The following is a 21,683-nucleotide window of genomic DNA, read 5'->3' on the forward strand; positions in this document are numbered from 1 at the left end:
TGTGAGCACCATAGAGCAAAACAGATTACATGTGCGTGTTCGAGAGTCTCATCTTTTCATAGTGGGGTAAGATGTTTTTGTAAGAAAAAACATTTCCGGGATCAAAACACCGCTCTAGTTCAGCTAATGGTTGGTATTGGTGGATGCAGAAGAAATAGAACAATACAATGCAAAAACCCAGAAGTCTGTACTTCAAACACACAATGTTTAAAAGGGGTTAGAGGCACTAAAAGATGCCGGTGTTACCGTGGGAGACTCAAAGCGTTTAAACACTCTTCCCAGCACGCCATATACTGTAAATAGCTACTTTAGAAACCTGTTATTTTTCTAGTGTATGAATATGTTTTCCATGTGTGTCATACTACATAGTAGTCTTTTGAACCATCATCAAGCCCTTGACTTGTCTAAGTGCTGGATTGGATGACGTGCACTCCTGTGGGTCCCTATGGCGAAACCCTGCTTTAAGAATTCCACCATTGCTTAATTATGATATGATCAAGCCAAGATTGTGCTCTTTATCATGGACTGTTCTGTGCAACTGTTGAAACAGGTCAAGATTAATAAAATTGTCCCTTTTGAACTCAAGTCTCAAACTAAGAAGCCAGGTTATACTGTATGTCTATTCAGTAACAGTTCCATACAACTAATCAACAGAACTTGTTCTGCCTCAATTCCTCTTTTTTTCAACCCAGAACTCCCACAGAATAATTTCTCACACTGACACAACCAGAATACACAGACCTCAGAACTGTTAGGACTGTATATAGACGTTTCCTCTGCACACTTCCTCTTGATCATTTAGTTTAAATCTCTCTCCTTTATGGTCTGACTGGGAGAATCAGTCACCTACAATGTGATCAGTACCAGACAGAATCCTAACCACACCCTGGACAGTAGTGCACATCTGAAACGATTGGATAGATAGAAGGAAAATGGTGGAAACAGAACCAAAGGGCAAGGATGTGCGTGGGCCTTCAACAACATTGCTTATTTCAGATCTACACAAGTCTCATCTGTTCAGGCTGTGTATTATTAGTATCATATATATGTTAAGGCTGTGTAAGGGAGGCGAAGTCAGGTGCAGGAGAGCAGAGTAGAGTAAACAGGCGCACTTATATTCCGTTCAACAATAGGCACAAATAATGATATAAGTGCCCAAACACACGCACGTGAACATACACCATTAACAATGAACAATTACACACAAAGACATGATGGGGAACAGAGGACTAAATATACGATTGATTGGGGAATGAAAACCAGGTGTGTATGGAACAAGACAAAACAAATGGACATATGAAAAATGGAGCGGCGATGGCTAGAAAGCCGGTGACGTCGATCGCCGAACGCCACCTGAACAAGGAGAGGAGCCGACTTCAGTGGAAGTCGTGACTTCATCAACCATTTAATTAGCCGAATCAGGTGACTTACTGCTGGGAAAAAGCTAAAATTCAACCCATGTGGGTCAGGATTAAGAACCCCGGCTCTAGGGAGTAGGGAGGCTAGCGCTTGATTTGTGTTTTGGCGTAAATTATCAGACTTTGGCAAGGGGACAACTTTCAAACTTTGGAATGAGATACTGTCTGATGAGATACTGTTTGTGTCCAAAATGGCACCCTATTCCAATTATTATTAGTATTATAATTAATATACATTTTTGTAAGGGTTGACTATTTGTCAAAGTGGAAATTACAAACTTCAGAAGCATTTTTGAACCTCAAATACACTACACATTTAATATTTTCTGCATTGCAACAGGGTGATATATTAAGATCCTACATCTGAATGTAGTACACGACTTTTAGTGTACTACTTTTGAACAGAGCCCAAAAGCCACTGTCTGCCTCCTGTATCACTCAGCTCACCCACTCAGTATCGAGCGGTTATAGGGTCACATGCCCTTTTCACTGACCCTTCTGAACCATCTAACATTGTCAAGTCAAATGTATTTATATAACCCTTCTTACATCAGCTGATATCTCAAAGTTCTGTACAGAAACCAGCCTAAAACCCCAAACAGCAAGCAATGCAGGTGTAGAAGCACGGTGGCTAGGAAACACTCCCTAGAAAGGCCAGAACCTGGGAAGAAACCTAGAGAGGAACCAGGCTATGAGGGGTGGCCAGTCCTCTTCTGGCTGTGCCAGGTGGAGATAACAGAACATGGCCAAGATGTTCAAATGTTCATAAATGACCAGCATGGTCAAATAATAATAATCACAGTAGTTGTCGAGGGTGCAACAGGACAGCACTTCCGGAGTAAATGTCCTTTGGCTTTACATAGCCGATCATTAAGAGTATCTCTAACACTCCTGCTGTCTCTAGAGAGTTGAAAACAGCAGGACTGGGACTGGTAGCACGTCCTGTGAACAGGTCAGTGTTCCATAGCAGCAGGCAGAACAGTTGAAACTGGAGCAGCAGCATGGCCAGGTGGACTGGGGACAGCAAGGAGTCATCAAGTAGTCCTGAGGCATGGTCCTAGGGCTCAGGTCCTCCGAGAGAGAGAGAGAAAGAAAGAAAGAAAGAAAGAAAGAAAGAAAGAAAGAAAGAAAGAAAGAAAGAAAAAAATAGAGAATTTGAGAGAACATACTTAAATTCTTAAATAAGACAGGAGAAGTACTCCAGATAAAACAAACTGACCCTAGCCCCCCGACACAAACTACTGCAGCATAAATACTGGAGGCTGAGACAGGAGGGGTGGCCCCACTGTGGCCCCATCCGATGATACCCCCGGACAGGGCCAAACAGGCAGGATATAACCCCACCCACTTTGCCAAAGCACAGCCCCCACACCACTAGAAGGATATCTTCAACCACCAACTTACCATCCTGAGACAAGGCCGAATATAGCCCACAAAGATCTCTGCCACTGCACAATCCAAGGGGGGGCGCCAACCCAGACAGGAAGATCACGTCAGTGACTCAACCCACCCAAGTTACACACCCCTCCTAGGGACGGCATGGAAGAGCACCAGTAAGCCAGTAACTCAGCCCCTGTAATAGGGTTAGAGGCAGAGAATCCCAGTGGAGACAGGGGAACCGGCCAGGCAGAGACAGCAAGGGCGGTTCGTTGCTCCAGAGCCTTTTCGTTCACCTTCACACTCCTGGGCCAGACTACACTCATGACCTACTCAAGAGATGAGTCTTCAGTGAAGACTTAAAGGTTGAGACCGAGTCAGCGTCTCTCACATGGGTAGGCAGACCATTCCATAAAAATGGAGCTCTATAGGAGAAAGCCCTGCCTCCAGCTGTTTGCTTAGAAATTCTAGGGACAATTGTGACTTCTTGTGACCGTAGCGTACGTGTAGGTATGTACGGCAGGACCAAGTCAGAAAGATAGGTAGGAGCAATCCCATGTACTGCAGTAAAACATTGAAATCAGCCCTTGCCTTAACAGGAAGCCAGTGTAGGGAGAATAGCACTGGAGATATATGATTAAAATATGATTTTAAAAATGGTCTAGTCAGGATTCTAGCAGCTGTATTTAACACTAACTGAAGTTTATTTAGTGCTTTATCCGAGTAGCCAGAAAGTAGAGCATTGCAGTAGACAAAAGCATGGATGAATTTTTCTGCATCACTTTTGGACAGAAAGTTCCTGATGTTTGCAATGTTACGTAGATGGAAAAAAGCTGTCCTTGAAACAGTCTTGATATGTTCGTCAAAAGAGATATCAGGGTCCAGAGTAACGCCGAGGTCCTTCAGAGTTTTTTTTGAGACGACTGCACAACCATCAAGATTAATTGTCAGATTCAACAGAAGATGTCTTTGTTTCTTGGGACCTAGAACAAGCATCTCTGTTTTGTCCGAGTTTAAAAGTAGAAAGTTTGCAGCCATCCACTTCCTTATGTCTGAAACACAGGCTTCTAGCGAGGGCAATTTTGGGGCATCACCATGTTTCGTTGAAATGTACAGCTATGTGTCATCCGCATAGCAGTAAAAGTTAACATTATGTTTTCGAATGACATCCCCAAGAGGTAAAATATATAGTGAAAACAATAGTGGTCCTAAAACGGAACCTTGAGGAACACAGAAATATACAGTTGATTTGTCAGAGGACAAACCATTCACAGAGAAAAACTGATATCTTTCCGACAGATAAGGTCTAAACCAGGCCAGAACTTGTCGGTGTAGACCAATTTGGGTTTCCAAAAGAATATGTGGGTGATCAATGGTATCAAAAGCAACACTAAGGTCTAGGACCATGAGGACAGTTACAGAGCCTCGGTCTGATGCCATTAAAAAGGTAATTTACCAACTTCACAAGTGCAGTCTCAGTGCTATGATGGGGTCTAAACCCAGACTGAAGTATTTCCTATACATTGTTTGTCTTCAGGAAGGCAGTGAGTTGCTACGCAACAGTTTTTTCAAAACATATTGAGAGGAATGGAAGATTCGATATAGGCCGATTAGTTTTTTATATTTTCTGGGTCAAGGTTTGGCTTTTTCAAGAGAGGCTTTATTACTGCCACTTTTAGTGAGTTTGGTACACATCAGGTGGATAGAGAGCCGTTTATTATGTTCAACATAGGAGGGCCAAGCACAGAAAGCAGCTCTTTCAGTAGTTTAGTTGGGATAGGGTCCAGTATGCAGCTTGAAGGTTTAGAGGCCATGATTATTTTCACCATTGTGTCAAGAGACATAGTACTAAAACACTTGTGTCTCCCTTGATCCTAGTTCCTGGCAGAGTTGTGCAGACTCAGGACAACTGAGCTTTGGAGAAATATACAGATTTAAAGAGGAGTCCGTAATTTGCTTTCAAATGATCATGATATTTTCCTCAAAGAAGTTCATGAATTTATTACTGCTGAAGTGAAAGCCATCCTCTCTTGGGGAATGCTGCTTTTTAGTTAGCTTTGCGACAGTATCAAAAAGAATGGTATGGCGCCATTACCGTTCCAATTTTATGGAAGCTTGCTTCAGAGCTCGGGTATTTTCTGTATACCAGGGAGCTAGTTTCGACTGCATCTAGGGTATTGCGCAAGATTAAATTGAGTTCCTCAGTTAGGTGGTTAACCGATTTTTGTACTCTGACGTCCTTGGGTAGGCGGAGGGAGTCTGGAAGGGCATCTAGGAATCTTTGGGTCGTCCGAGAATTTATAGCACGACTTTTGACGATCTTTGGCTGGGGTCTGAGCAGATTCTTGTTGCGATTGCAAATGTAATATAAAGGTAGTCCGATAGTCCAGGATTATGAGGAAAAACATTAAGATCCACAACATTTATTCCACGGGACAAAACTAGGTCCAGAGTATGACTGTGACAGTGAGTAGGTCCAAAGACATGTTGGACAAAACCCACTGCGTCGATGATGGCTCCGAAAGCCTTTTGGAGTGGGTCTGTGGACTTTTCCATGTGAATATTAAAGTCACCAAAAATTATAATATATCTGCCATGACTACAAGGTCCGATAGGAATTCAGGGAACTCAATGAGGAACGCTGTATGTGGCCCAGGAGGCCTGTAAACAGTAGCTATAAAAAGTGATTGAGTAGGCTGCATAGATTTCATGACTAGAAGCTCAAAAGACGAATTTTCTTTTTTTTGTATATTGAATTTTGCTATCGTAAATGTTAGCAACACCTCCGCCTTTGCGGAATGCACGGGGGATATGGTCACTAGTGTAACCAGGAGGTGAGGCATCATTTAACCCAGTAAATTCATCAGGCTTAAGCCATGTTTCAGACAGGCCAATCGCATCAAAGGCTTGGAGCACAGCTATCCTCACCATAAAGCGATAGTTTTCCTGTATATTAGGAGTACAGCAACTGCAATTAGAAGGCATCATGTTAATGTTACTACTTAGCTTCGGCTGTTGGAGGTCCTGACGAACGATGTCCAGATAAAACGTCCGGAGTGAAAAAGTTGAATGAAAAAAAGTATAAACCGTAATTAAAAAGTAAAAACCGTAAAGTTGTCAGGTAGCAAAGTAAGGTTGGCAACAAAACGCACAGTAACACGTAAACAAGTCTGCAAGTTGTGACCAGACAAGCACTCAAAACTATTTAGAAACAGGACAGGGGAACATTGTCAACAACTGTTCCCTCCTCACTCTTCCTCAACCCAAGTCCACGCCACACCCTTTTCCAGTCAGCTCTGCTCTGTTTATCTCTCACCCCCATACCTTGCCTAGCCTGCCTGGAGACAGGGGTTACGAGAGGGTGGGACTGAACAGTGTAGTCAGGTGAATGATGCATAAATGGCCACCAGCTGAGATTGAGGACCCCTCAAAGCCCCCGTAGGCCATTAGGCTGTCCAGACAGTTGCCAGTGCCACTGTCACTGCCACCCAGCTCTCAGACTCAGACAGACGGGTACAGTAACAACAAACACCAGCCGGACCAAGTAGAAGGCTGGCAAAGGGGAGGGGCTGGGGTGTTCCCCCTGAGCAGAGGAGGGCCCTATTGGCTGTTGCCCGGTGCTGGGTACTTAAATATTAATCAGGGTCCAATTAAGCAGGCTGTCTTGGTCATTTAAGGGATTAAATATTAATAAGGTGTGTGTGGTAGGAGTGGGCGGATGCACCAGATGACCGTTTCTCTGTCCCGGTCACACCGTATGACCTGTGTAGTTATCCCACTATGATTTAGTGGAGTGCTGTGGTGGTGGTGGTGGGTATGTGCCCTTTTGCATCCCCTTGGCCATTCTCTATAGTATGATGTGATCACGCTTTGTCAGTGATCATGTGTTCGTTTAAAATAATGGTCAACCCTCATGTTATTACCAAATCCTTATTTTTTTAAATGTTGATGTAATACTATTTTTGGACTAATGCATTTCATGGCATTACCAACTGCTTTTCTATTTTCCTGAAGCCATTTGATTGATATTACCTGTCGACCAGATGCTATACATAAGAGTTGCCCTTTTGCCTCCTTGTCCGATTATGCTTGACATAGTAAAAACATATCCCAGAGCTTTCTATTTTAAAACCTATTATTTATGACCACTGTACAGTATATTCAGGACTTCCTGGAATCAGGCTGACGAGGTGGAAAGTCTGTTTGATAAGTCCATCAATCTCTCAGCAGAATAATTGAATAGGCCTGTTAATGCTGCTCAGACAGTGGTTGTGTTGGTGGGGGAGAAAACGTCCACAAATAGAATATGCATCACATTATGGAACACAAACACTCTTCACAGACACATCACAGGTTCACACACTTAAATGCATGACTATCCTATTTTTCCACCATGGAAAACTGTCAGTCCTTCAAATACAGCACATTAAGATAAACATTCTGTCAAAATCAAATCATAATGAAGTATTGTAATCCGGGATGGAATGGCAGTAAGCTATATCAATAGGGCTGAGTTGTAACTGGGATACACAGGTGTTATGCTAGTGTGAGAGGTGAGGCATGTTTTACTGACATGGTGAGGGTCTGAAATATCAGTCGAATGAAGCACGTAAACTGAGTGACTGCGCTTGTGTTATGCACTGTGTGCATGATGACACAGGCAGGGCATGAAGATGATTGGCAAGTGAGAGAGAAAGAGTTCTATTAAACATAATTATATTAAGCATTAATCATTTTTTTAATGCATGTGCCTATTCCTTTGAGGAGATTGTACACAGAGCTGCCATTGTGGATACTTTTCTTTCACATTGGAAGTTTATTTAGCCATTATTTAGTATAGACACGTTTCCCATGAGAAACACAGTTGCAGTGAAATCTTGGTTGACTCTGTTTTTGTAACAAAATGAAGACACTTCAAGCATGTTGCTGTTGTAATTATTCATGATATCCTCCCTAGATGTGGAACAATCTCTGCTGGGATTTCTTCTTTACTTTTGATGACCTGTCAAAAACAGTTGAAGTCAGAAGTTTACATACACCTTAGCCAACTACATTTGTACTAAGTTTTTCACAATTCCTGACATTTAATCCTAGTAAAAATCCCCTGTTGTAACGGCTTTCTTTAGGTGAAGTAGAGGCGGACCAAAACGCAGCGTGGTGGTTATTCATGTTTTTTAATAAAGACACTAGACATGAATAAACTAACAAAAACAATAAACGTGGAAAACCAAAAACAGCCCTATCTGGTGCAAAACACACCCACAAAACCCAACACCAAACAGGCTACCTAAATATGGTTCCCAATCAGAGACAATGACTAACACCTGCCTCTGATTGAGAACCATATCAGGCCAAACATAGAACTACCCCAAAACATAGAAAAACAAACATAGACTGCCCACCCAACTCACGCCCTGACCATACTAAATAAATACAAAACAAAGGAAATAAAAGGTCAGAACGTGACACCTGTCTTAGGTCAGTTAGGATCACCACTTTATTTTAAGAATGTGAAAATGTCAGAATAACAGTAGAGAGAATTATTTTTTTCAGCTTTTATTTCATTCATCACAATCTCAGTGGGCCAGGAGTTTACATACACTCAATTAGTATTTGGTAGCATTGCCTTTTAAATTGTTTAACTTGGGTCAAATGTTTTGGGTAGCCTTCCACAAGCTTCCCACAATACGTTGGGTGAATTTTGGCCCATTCCTCCTGACAGAGCTGGTGTAACTGAGTCAGGTTTTTAGGCCTCCTTGCTGACACTTGCTTTTTCAGTTCTGCCCACAAATGTTCTATAGGATTGAGGTAAGGGCTTTGTGATGGTTACTCCAATACCTTGACTTTGTTGTCCTTCAGCCATTTTGACACATCTTTGGAAGTATGCTTGGAGTCATTGTCCATTTGGAAGACCCATTTGCGACCAAGCTTTAACTTCCTGACTGATGTCTTGAGATGTTGCTTCAATATATCCACATAATTGTCCTCCCTCATGATGCCATCTATTTTGTGAAGTGCACCAGTCGCTCCTGCAGCAAAGCACCCCCACAACATGATGCTGCTACCCCCGTGCTTCACGGTTGGAATGGTGTTCTTCGGCTTGCAAGCATCCCCCTTTTTCCTCCAAACATAACGATGGTCATTATGGCCAAACAGTTCTATTTTTGTTTCATAAGATCAGAGGACATTTCTCCAAATGTACGATCTTGGTCCCCATGTGCAGTTGCAAACCGATATATTTAGATTTTTCCATGATGTCAAGCAAAGAGGCACTAAGTTTGAAGCTAGGCCTTGAAATAAATCCACAGGTACACCTCCAATTGGCTCAAATGATGTCAATTAGCCTATCAGAAGCATCTAAAGCCATGACATAATATTCTGGAATTTTCCAAGCTGTTTAAAGGCACAGTCAACTTAGTGTATGTAAACCTCTGACCAACTGGAATTGTGATATAGTGAATTATAAGTGAAATAATCTGTCTGTAAACAATTGTTCGAAAAATGACTTGTGACATGCACAAAGTAGATGTCCTAACCGACTTGCCAAAACTATAGTTTAACAAGACATTTGTGGAGTGGTTGAAAAACGAGTTAATGACTCCAACCTAAGTGAATGTAAACTTCCGACTTCTACCACCAGCGAAACCACATATTCATACACGCAGTATCATTAACCATTTAATTAAATCTGTCCACCTTAATGAACTTTGTTTACATAAATGTGACAACCAAAATGAAGGCCTGGGAAGAGCTAGACCTAACAGTTTTATGTATTTTTTGTCAGCGAAAACGAAAATGAGAAAAGTTCCAAACCACAATCTTACCGGATCCTCTTTCTGTTGACACAGCTCTTAAACACACTTTCAGCTGCACGTTCAGAGATGTAAGATAATTTGTGACACTAACAGAGTTTTTTCCATCTCACGAAAGAGTGCCAACTAAAAAATCTGACAGTGTATTAGCGCAGGAATGCTTTTTTTGGTGCTATTTTATGTGTTACCCTTTTAGTGTGAAACTCCTCACCAGTAATAGAAAGATTAATATGTACATCCACTTCAATAATGAAACTGAAATGAGACATTTTACTTCAAATGTTTACTTAAAAATGTTCAGAAACAGTATAAATAATATTCAAGAAGTGCAATTTTCTAATAAAAAGAACAAACTTTTGCTTTTTTACAAACTTTTACAATGGTCTGCAATATAGGAGGAAAAACACCAAAGTATATAAAATGTTATATTGCGGCTATAAAAGGTTATATGAAGATTATGTCTTCACTTATATTTACATTGTTACAAAACACTTAACACCTAAAACATGACGAATACTACAATTGTTCTTGTTTTCAAAATACACTTGATTAAAGTTTAAGAACATGATGTAGATCTATGCATCTACTGTGAAACACAATATCTATGTATTGCAACATAACATATTGGATTAGCTTTTGCACAATTTACTTAACAAATACTGTTCCTCCAAAGGAAAACACATTATTTAATAGAAAAGCTTCAGTAATAGACAGTTTTGTAGAAGCTTCTCACTCCTACATTAGCAGCAGAGAGGCACGTTTCAAACTTGTCTTTCATATGGACACAAATAACTGCTGAGTTTGTCAAAACATTGGCAAATCCTTAATCTGGGGATGAAGAGCAAAACATGGCGCAGAAATGAATTTAACGTTAATGTCTCAGATCAGGGCCTCGTTTCCCAGCTGTGATGTACCTTAAAGGTCCAATGCAGCCATTTTTTAAAATCTCAATATTAAATCATTTCTGGGTATCAATTAAGTATCCTAATGTGATTGTTTTCAGTTAAAATGGTCCAAAAGAAACAAAAAAACATAGCTTTTTAGCAAAGAGCAATGTCTCAAGCAAGAATTCTGCTAGGACTGTCTGGGAGTGGTCACCGCCTGGTGATGTCACCAGGCAGACCAAAACTCCATCCCACCCAAATAGACAGACACTTCAGGCAAACTTTTCAAACAGCTCTAACATTAAAGGGTACCAGAATAATTTCACAGTATTATTCCAACTTCATGGTGTGGAAATATATACAAATCATGTTTTTGACTGCACTGGGCCTTTAAGCATTACGACGATCGTACCAGATGAACCTTTCTTTACAACCTGTTTAGTGTTTTCCAAACAAACACGCAGAGAGGACGTTTTCTAAGTGCGTTGTTAGACCATGTGTCGATACTGATAGGATCCAAAGAAAAGCAGCACTGTTCTCGGATCAGCTTTCTCCATTCAATACCTTGGCATTAGAATTATTCCACAATACTGACGACGGATCAGCTCCTAGAGAGATTTTACCTCCTATGGCTGCAATAGGCAATTGAGACTGCTTATTATGTTTACCCAATAATAATGCACAGATAGTGCACATCATTACGCACATGCTGTCACAGAAACAGTAGCCTAGTCGCAAAATACAACTCAATTGATTCAATGCTACAAAGGCTCTGGGAATCAAGGCCCTGTGTAACTAACTCGCAAACAATCAGGGATAGCTAACAAGGCGTTAGGCTACAATATGCTGTCCTAACATTCGAAAATGTTACCAAGGTGACATCGTCTACTGAACCCCCTTTCATCCTCAAAAGAGTCAGAGTTAGTCTTACCAAAAACGATAAATCTGTAGCTAATATTGACGTTTTTTCCTAATTCTACATCTATCTAAGGTGTGTTTATGAAAATCGTAATGTGCACGAAAATTTGCTAGCTAGTTAGTGTCTGCTTGCTGGCTGAACCAACTTGCTGGCTGAACTCAGATCCATCCATATGAAACTAAGGAATGCTAACAACGCCAGTTCACAGAGACACTCAGATCTTTCACTTTAAAAATGTATGTCAAACAAAAACCAATGACTGCAAAGTTAAACAAACCATACAACTCTATGCACAATGAGTGCGTCAAACAATTTCCACAGAAAATTTGACAAAAACACATTTACTTGATAAACAGTGCAGGTGCAAAGTTGGATAACAGAATGATGGTTTGTGCTGTTTGTGCCGTCATTCTCTTATCAAACTTTGCAACATTTGCTGTTAGATAGATGGCTCCTGGCAACTGCGAGTCTTGTTAGAATGATGCCATCAATAAGGAGACAATGCCCCTGCTTGAACCGTTTCAATGATATCATTTAAGATTTTAGTCAGATTCTGGGATAGATGGATTACATCGTCCCCCATTGCTCTTGCTATGTTTGGGGTTCCACCTGGCTCTATGCTGATTCTGTTTAATATTCCAGAGTACCTGCAAATCACCAGTCCAGGGTTCCTTCAGTAGTCACACCTGCATATCCCTCTGGCTCCCATAGTTTGAGCATACATACTGTACATCGAACCCCTAACCTTCCTCTGCCATCAACGACCATGCTTTTCCCCCTCTTGTGTGGCGGCCGCCACTTCTGATGAGTTCTTGGAGTTGTGCATCTTGTGCTGGCTGCTGTCGGTGGAACGTGACCGCAGGGTGGCTCGCCCGCGGAGGCCTGCAATGCCGCGACGTAGCTCCTTGCGGATGTTGTCGCTGGAAAGCACATAGAGGATGGGGTTGATGGCGCTGTTGAAGGTGGACAGGCCCAGGGAAATAGTGTAAGGGGTATAGAGGCTTTCCTGGAAATGGCAATTCTGCAGCTCGGGGAAGTGGAAGGTGACCGCACGCAGCAGCAGAATGACATGGTATGGCGCGAAGCACACCAGGAAGAGGACCACCACGGCGAACGCCAAGTAGCGCACCCGCTCCTTCTGGCACTGCCTTAGCCCTGTGCTAGCCTGCACGTTGGCCAGGATGGCACGGTTAGTGACCACAAGCACAACCAGGGGGAACAGGAAGCCAATGATGAAGCGGGCATAGTTGAAACCTGTCACAGTGGACGTGCCCTTGCCTGGCTCGAAGCAGCGCCGCTGCCCCTCTGCCGCATCGCCCTCTGGCATGGTAAACACCGGCACGTGGCCCACGAACACCACCAAGACGATGGCCACGGTAACTGCAACCGCCAGTCTCTGTCGCCGAAGGCCGCGCGACTCCACGGCGTAGACCACGGCCACGTATCTGTCACTGGAGACGCAGCACAGCAGGAAGATGCTGATGTACATGTTGTTGAAGAAGAAATAGCCTGTCACCTTGCAGGCCATGGAGCTCCAGCGCCATTGGTGGCCCGCGTTCACGTAGTTGGCCCACATGGGCAGGGTGCAGAGGTACATAAGGTCACACACGGATAGACTCAACAGGTAGATGCCCAGGACATTTTTGCGGCGCACCTGGAGGAAGGTCAGGTAGACAGTAACGATATTGGCAGGCAGCCCGATGACCAGCACTACACTGTAAAGCACCACCAGGGGCACGCGGTCCTCTTCGTAGTTCGGGGTGCACGGGGGAGCATCAGTGCTCCAGTTGATGGCAGCCACGCTGGTCTGAGTCACAGTCGGGTCATGCATGGTGTCTGAAGGGTAAAGAGAGAGAGGGGAAATAAGAAGTCACATTTCCCATTTCAGGATGCCAAAATGTATGTAAATACAAATGAGGAAATCACAAGATTAACTCTAAATCACTCTATTTGCTGACCCTATTTCCAGAGACATTTCCAGGTTATTCATATTGGTTGGATATCTGCAGAACAAATCATGCTTATAGATGGCCTTTGGTTGTAAGGCAACTTAATAAAGGTATTTTAATATTGATCACAATTAGAGTTTTAATGGTTTATTTCAAAGCTTTTTTTTGGTCTTTGTCTTCTGTTAATGTGATAGACTTTACCTAACTTACATACACATACAGAGACATACACATAATTACCCTCTGTATTCACAGGAAAGGCCATTTAACCCTCCCTTAGGGGCCACTAAAGGACCAATGAGTAAGTTGCTCAAGGATACAGAGGCTGAGTCATATGCATTGTGGGTCACATGCATGATTATGTGCGACTGTCCAAATGTGGCAACATGGTTTATAGTCAGCCCTCGGCTTTATGAAAATGTGCATGTGAGTTGTCAAGGAATATTCAGAAAACATTGCACTTAGCATGTTGAATTGTTTGCATGTTAAAGCTCTTCTTTGCTGATAAACAATTAGCAAGCAACCAAAGACAACACGGTAAACAAGCAATACCACAACTCCGTCAGAGGCTAAAATATTGACCGTGGTTGATGTATCTCAACTGAAACCTACTTTCTGTTAACTAACCTCGATGACATTCTATTCTTGACCAGAGTGGAAGAATGGAAGAAAATGGAAGAGAACGCACTGAAACAAAAGAGGGACCTCGAACAGAAGCGCTCATTTTCGTTTTCCGTTGTGTGAACACAACCCTAGGTTTGTAAAGGGAGACAGTACTGGACTGCCCCTTTAGATGTCTGGCTTCCTCACGGTTTGTTCTTTACTTTAACGTTAGGGGCTGTTTCCACTGTAGCCCTATACTTCTCTTTCTGGGGATTGCCTCATACTTTCTGAGAGAAATGGTGTCCTTTCAGAAATTGCTTTCCAAATAAAGCTATATCTAGACCTAATTGTAACACCGCCCTAGAGTATTTCTCTCCCTCCTCTCAGAAATAGTTTTTCTAATACTTGTAACACTGCTCATTCTTCTATACTGAACAAAAATGTCAACGACTTTACTGAGTTACAGTTCATATAAGGAAATCAATTAATGAAAATAAATAAATTAAGCCCTATATTGATTTCACATGACTTGGCAGGGGAGCAGCATGGCTGGGCCTGGGAGGGAATAGGCCCACAAACTTGAGAGCCAGGACCACCCAGTGAGGAGCCAGACCCAAAGCCCGATGTGAAGGTACTGGGCTGGTATGGTTACACGTGGTCTGCATTTGTGTGGCCGGTCGATATGAACATAACACTCTGGTGGACATTCCTGCAGTCAGCATGCCAATTGCATGCTCTTTCAAAACTTGAGACTTCTGTGGCATTGTGTTGTGTGACAAAACTGCACATTATAGTGCACTTTTTTGTCCCCAGCACAAGGTACACCTATGTAATGACCATGCTGTTGAACCAACTTCTTGATATGCCAAACCTGTCAGGTGGATGGATTATCTTGGCAAAGGAGAAATACTAACAGGGATGTAAACCCATGTGTGCACAAAATGTGAGAGAAATAAGCTTTTTGTGCATATGGAACATTTCTGGGATCTTTTATTTCAGCTAATGAAAAGTGGGACCAACACTTAACATGTTGCATTTATATTTTTGATCAGTATAATTGTATTATTTAACCTTTTCATCCCCTCTTTTCTTAGCAACATCTGTGCCTGAAAAGAAAGACCACAACAGAAATCTAACCACACACACAACAGAGCTCTAACGGTGTGAGGTGTAGGCTACGGCCAGCTTTTAACCACTCACAGCAAAACAACAACTCTAAACCAGAACCCACCCCCACCAGTTCTCTCTCGCCCTTGCTTCCGCCTCTTATCCAAGCCCCCAAGCTTAACAAGGCATCTCCTGAAAAATTCATCACACATCTCAGAGGAGAAAGGAGGGGAAATGCTGTAGATGGAAAAACAAGTGCACCACTTAACACTGATGACATGTGAATGATAGATATCATAGTCATCAAATATATTAGATTAGAATAAATCTGAAATCTAATGAAGATTTATACCTACAAATTACTGAGATTGGAGGAGGTTTTGCAATTAATCAATGAATGAGGACATGATGAATTAGGATATTTTTGAACAACATACTAGCCAACTGGTGATAACCAGTTCAGGCATTTTAATTGTTGAGTGACCTGAGTCAAAGGAGTGATTTAATTCAACTTCACCCTAAGCCAAGGCAAAGAGAGTCTTACATCTAGCTTGTGTTTTTTTTTTACTGAAAATGTCAGGTTTAATTAACCCTGCAGTCACACAGCTGACAGTCCCTGTGATGTGCTGAGGAGAAATGGTTCAACACAGTTTTTACTTGAAACAGTCTTTACTTGATAAAATAATATAATCACTTCAGAAATGAGTATAGGTCAAGAAGCCTTGTTTTACCATTTTACTTGTGACCGGTACAATCACAGCGAACAAGAGCAACACTCATCTGTGGCTGTTCAATATCGATGCTTAAATAAGTGATTGTTCATTTCCCAGTTACATTTAAAATAAGATGGCTTAATGAATGGATCACTACAGAATTGGAAAAACAAGCCTCAGGGAGCTCACTTGCCTGGCAAGTGAGACAAGGAGCTGGTACTGTAGATTAGACAAATGTACATTTGAATCATTAATACAGTACTACAAGTAATGTATATTAATTTTACATGAAATTTACCATTCGGAATTCATAGCCCAGGCTGTATAGCTTCTACTGAACAATGGACCATGACATTGGTTCAGTCAGTGCATTGACATTAGATATATATATATATATATATATACTGAACAATGCATATATATTTATTATCTCTGAAACCAAGCTTGTGCGCTGAAATAGAATCCCCACTAGATAGACACTTTGGATCGATATTGAAAGAAAGCGGGGTTACTCGGCCTGCTGTAAGGCTTTGTCTTCATTGTGTTACATGCTCTGTTTCCTGACACACATCAACGGTTAAGGAGGACACGATTACTTTCGGAGAAAAAGTAACATTTTCTCAATGTATCGCCTGCCATAAGTGAGAGGGATGCACGCTCATTTCACACCCGTTAATCTCGGTGCTCCGGACATATTTGGGGAGAGGAGGTCTCAGGGCCTCTTTCAACTCACTTGATACTTTGAATGGGAGACATGTGGGTCGTGTAGATCTACATTGTATCTAGGCTAGCCAGTGTACGGGATGGGACACACGTGATTATGAGAATAGGGTTAAGATATAACTGGCCGAGTTTGCGTGTCGTGGCCTTTTTCAGTAGCATTCCTTCCCTCTGGACAGAATTAGTGTCACATTACTCGGCATCAAATGTCAACAAGTCAACGTGTATTTTTATAAACAACATGCACTACAAGGTTACAACAACAACCTGACTGATGAAAAATATTTGACTATTTTAGATTTCAGCTGTGATTTTGGAACAAAAACAGACAAGGCATTGCCAGACAATTTCAATTAAACTTACAATGACATATAGTCATTACATATTGATAATCCCTTTGTTTCCAATAACAAATAACACACTAAATCAACAAGGTGGCAAGCTGAACAGCTACGTTATGCTTGCTTATTTTATTGGGCACTTAATACTGAATAGCCGCCTAGAATGTATAATCACAATTGCTTTCTAATACTAAAAAAAATATAAGAAAGCAGGCTAACCACCAATACTCACTATTTTATTTCATTTCCATGTATGGGTAAAATTACCCAATATCGGCTACAACAATAACAGCTAATGCAGCAGACCCCCAACTGAGTTCTCAACCACCCACCCATAGATGAATGACTGACTATTGCTCGTGACTACCAGTGACTGAGGTGACCTGCACTGCGAAGGAACGCGCACTAACGACCTGGACCAGAGCTGATGTTAAATCAATCATTTCCTAAAAGTTACAATTATCACCATCACACGTATCAACATTTGTCAGATAAACTCACCGTTTAGCTGTATCGTCTCTTGAAATCTGTAAAAAGTGTTCATTCATTGCTGTCTGCAAGAGATGCTTGTTCCATCTTCATACATGCTCCATTCAGAAACCGTTAAAAAGCTGTCTGCACGTCCACCTACGCGCACAGGGAGGTCCTAGTCCTCGCGCTCTCAAGTGTCACGTGGTTTGATATAGTAATATCAAGTGACAGACAATGATTAATTTATTGCTCCAGTGAACTCTGGCTACCACCTCCTCATAAATTGCAATTACTTATTGAAAAAGACATGCATAAGCACATGCAATATTTTTTTGCGCTGTATACAACTACATTTATTTTACCTGCTTGACAATCTGGCTTTATTTAACAAATCTCTACAATATAAATTAATAGTGTACATATGTGGCTATTGAATTAATCCAACATTTCGTTTTAAACAACAACAAAAAAATAACCCTACAATAAATGAATCGGGCTACATGCAACTGAGCTGCAAAAGTGAATAGCCTACAGACAATAAACTCCACTGATAACAGACTAGTAAAGTTAACTATTTGAATTTCGGTTGGTTTCAGAGCTCAATTTGTAAAACAAAACCTGGTATCATTTACTCAATGGTTAATGATTAAAAAGTGCAAGCCATTGCACAATATGTTAGAGCCAACACCAGGAGCCATATCTGAGCTAACTGCTCTGAAATGTGTGTTGATGTTCTTTACTTAGTCTTCTGTGTAAAAACAGAAGGACATGCATTAGTGTTAGCATTTAGACAATGCCGAAGGATATTGTTTAAGTAATTAAATAGACTATGGCAATGGTTAGTGGGATCACTGCATGTGTTGTTCTGAACTTGCCCCACCCCTGAACATACTTGCAGCCTAAAAACCTAGATAAAATTGCACAAAAACATGGCCAAAAATAAGACAGCACAGAGACATGTTTTCAAAAGCTCTAGAGGAACTGAAAGAATAAAAGGAGAAAGAATTCTCAATCCAAATAACTTACATTCCATTCCAAGATGGCGTAGCAGTCAGACGTCTTTGTCGTCGTCTTGTCGTGTCCCATGTATATATCTTTTTATATATTTTTCTTCGCAAATCTTTTAAATATTTTTCTAAACCTCAACTTCAAAATACTCTCCTGCAACCCGCCTCACCCAATGTGGTGTGGATCTGTTTTTTCTCAGGTATTTTTCTTTACTTCTGAACTGGAATCCCCCAACAGAAACTAGCCAGCTCACTAGCTACTAGCTAGTAGTCAGCTAACCACTGCTAGCGGTCATCAGCTAACCTTTAGCTCGGAAAACTCTCGTTAGTTTGCACAACGCAATTCAAACCATAGCATACCGGACCTATTTTCTCTCCATATCCCCAGATTCCTACCACAAGCTCTAAACCTTTTCACCTGGATCATCACAGCTAGCTAGCTGCAATCCGAGTGGCTACTCCTGGCTAACGTCTCTGTCCCGAAGCAAGCACCAATTAGCCTGGAGCTAGCCCCATCTCCCGGCTAGCTGAAGAGGTCCATCAGCCACTCTGGGCCTACTGTATTATTGATTGTATGTTTGTTTATTCCATGTGTAACTCTGTGTTGTTGTATGTGTCGAACTGCTTTGCTTTATCTTGGCCAGGTCGCAGTTGCAAATGAGAACTTGTTCTCAACTAGCCTACCTAGTTAATTAAATAAAGGTGAAATGAAAATAAATAAAAAACAATACCTATTTTGCCAATTGGCCCGGACCCCTTTTACTGCCGGTACGGAGCTCCTTCACGACTGGACTACCGACATAATCTGCCCGAGGGGGGTTATTCAGCTGTCTAAAGCATATCGGACTGTTAGCTGAATAGGTTCATTGGCCAATTTCTTGGGCCACTATACCTATTTTGCCAATTGGCATGGACCCCTTTTACTACACGAAGCCCTGCTTATCCATTACGACTGGACTACTGACTAATCTGCCCAAGTTTTTTTTTCTCCAACAGGCCCATCTGTCGCGACGTCCCCTGAATGCCCATCTGCTAGCCCGCTAGCTGCGGGACTGATACCTGAAGAGATCCATTGGCCAATTTCTTGAGCCACTATACCTATTTTGCCAACTGGACTGGAACCCTTTGCTAAACGGAACCTTACTAATCCATCAAGACTGGTCTATCGACGTAACCGCAGGAGGCTCTGCATGAGGAGGCCATAACAGACTTCCTCCGTTGTGACGTCCCTCTAAGGCTCTTCTGCCAGCTTGCTAACCCCGGCCTGCTAGCTGTCTGAATCGTCGCGTCTCCAGCCAGCCGAACTACTCACTGGACCCCTATGATCACTCGACTACGCATGCCTCTCCCTAATGTCAATATGCCTTGTCCATTGCTGTTCTGGTTAGTGATTATTGTCTTATTTCACTGTCGAGCCTCTAGCCCTGCTCAATATGCCTTAGCCAACCCTTTAGTTCCACCTGCCACACATGCGGTGACATCAGCTGGTTTACATGTTTCTAGAGACAATATCTCTTTCATCATCACTCAATGCCTAGGCTTACCTCCACTGTATTCACATCCTACCATAACTTTGTCTGTACATTATGCCTTGAATCTATTCTATCGCACCCAGAAACCTGCTTATTTTACTCTCAGTTCTGAAAGTAATAGACAACCAGTTCTTATAGCCTTTAGCTGTACACTTATCCTACTCCTCCTCTGTTCCTCTGGTGATGTAGAGGTTAATCCAGGCCCTGCAGTGCCTAGCTCCACTCCCATTTCCCAGGTGCTCTCATTTGTTGACTTCTGTAACTGTAAAAGCCTTGGTATCATGCATGTTAACATTAGAAGCCTCCTCCCTAAGTTTGTTTAATTCACTGATTTAGCACACTCTGCCAACCCGGATGTCCTAGCCGTGTCTGAATCCTGGCTTAAGAAGACCACCAAAAACCCTGAAATTTCCATCCATCCGACATTTTCCGACAAAATAGAACTGCCAAAGGGGGCGGAGTTGCAATCTACTGCAGTGATAGCCTGTAGAGTTTTGTCTTACTATCCAGGTCTGTACCCAAACAATTCGAGCTTCTACTTTTAAAAATAAGTCTCTCACTGTTGCCACTTGCTATAGACCACCCTTTGCCCCCAGCTGTGCCCTGGACACCATATGTGAATTGATTGTCCCCCATCTATCTTCCGAGCTCGTGCTGCTAGGTGACCTAAACTGGGACATGCTTAACACAATCCTAAAATCTAAACTTGATGCCCTCAATCTCACACAAATTATCAATGAACCTACCAGGTACATCCCCAAATCCGTAAACATGGGCACCCTCATAGATATCATCATAACCAACCTGCCCTCTAAATACACCTCTGCTGTTTTCAACCAAGGTCTCAGCGATCACTGCCTCATTGCCTGCATCCGTAATGGGATTGCGGTCAAACAAAACCCCTCATCACTGTCAAACGCTCCCTAAAACACTTCAGCGAGCAGGCCTTTCGAATCGACCTGGCCCGGGTATCCTGGGAGGATATTGACCTCATTCCGTCAGTAGAGTCACTATATGTACAGGCTGTACCGCCCAGCTTCACCCTATACCACCTAATTCGGACTACAGATCAAGACTGTAATTAACCGAATTGGGTGTATTAGTTCTAGGCTGGAACAAAAGCCTGCACGCATGTCTGCCCTTCAACGTAACTCAGTGGTCATTGACTCTGACTTTCCTCTAAATCAGTTACTCGTACCACTGATTTAACTAATTCAGGTTTTTATGTGTAGCTGATTAGTAAACTCTAGTGTGATCTGTAAGTGTTGCGCTAGAGGCAGTCCATGGTTGGTAATAGAAAAGCTCTCAGATCATGTGACTGAGGCCAACCTGTGATGATGACTATAGATGACTGTAGGGTGAAGTTGCCCATAGACACAATACTGCTTTACTTTAGCATTTTTCCCACTAATGGTTCAGGTTTGGATTGGGGGAGGGGAAGCCGATCCTAGATCTGTACCTAGGGGAAATTTCACCCTAGAGCCTATTTTACCGAGTTACTGAGGATTTCCTCCGATCTTCTTGTCCTCAGGCAAACCCTTCCACGTTTCCCCAGTACAAAATCAACTGCTGCTGGTCCTTCAGAAAAATAACCACCAATCAATCAATCACGTTACATAACAATAAACAGAATGTGGGTCGTTCCACAAATAGAGTAACCAGCTAACAAACATTCCAACAACTTTAGAGAACCTTCCCTTAAGAGTCTCATTAGGTCATTAACTAACATTTTCATAGTACTGTTCCTGTTAAGTGCAAGGAATATTTCCAAGAGACCATTCCCTTAATGTCAAATAGAACTTACCCAGAATGTGGTTACCATGTTATCAG

General features: G+C 42.1%; 1 protein-coding gene across 2 annotated transcripts; it reads right to left on the reverse strand.

The window, feature by feature from the left end:
• Positions 1-9,875: 9,875 nt before the first annotated feature.
• LOC139407718 (probable G-protein coupled receptor 132) lies at positions 9,876-17,619 on the reverse strand. 2 transcript variants are annotated; one of them, XM_071151567.1, is made up of 2 exons: positions 17,345-17,619; positions 9,876-13,246 (listed from the first exon to the last, which is right to left on the reverse strand). In XM_071151567.1, exons 1-2 carry the CDS (start codon positions 17,385-17,387, stop codon positions 12,168-12,170), a joined length of 1,122 nt encoding a protein of 373 aa, XP_071007668.1. In that variant the 5' UTR covers positions 17,388-17,619; the 3' UTR covers positions 9,876-12,167. The 2 variants fall into 2 exon arrangements, with proteins under 2 accessions (XP_071007668.1, XP_071007669.1); XM_071151568.1 differs by lacking the exon at positions 17,345-17,619 and adding an exon at positions 13,987-14,008 and having other exon boundaries at positions 9,882-13,246.
• Positions 17,620-21,683: the final 4,064 nt, after the last annotated feature.

This window comes from Oncorhynchus clarkii, chromosome 4 (genome assembly GCF_045791955.1).
Source record: "Oncorhynchus clarkii lewisi isolate Uvic-CL-2024 chromosome 4, UVic_Ocla_1.0, whole genome shotgun sequence".
NCBI lineage: Eukaryota > Metazoa > Chordata > Actinopteri > Salmoniformes > Salmonidae > Oncorhynchus > Oncorhynchus clarkii.

What these genes read in the sequence shown, in the direction of transcription:
- LOC139407718 (XM_071151567.1), bottom strand. Translation starts at nt 17,387, where the DNA reads ATGAACACTTTTTACAGATTTCAAGAGACGATACAGCTAAACG. An exon ending in AGAGACGATACAGCTAAACG is followed by an intron (nt 13,247 to 17,344) that starts GTGAGTTTATCT and finishes TTTACCCTTCAG; the next exon opens with ACACCATGCATGACCCGACT.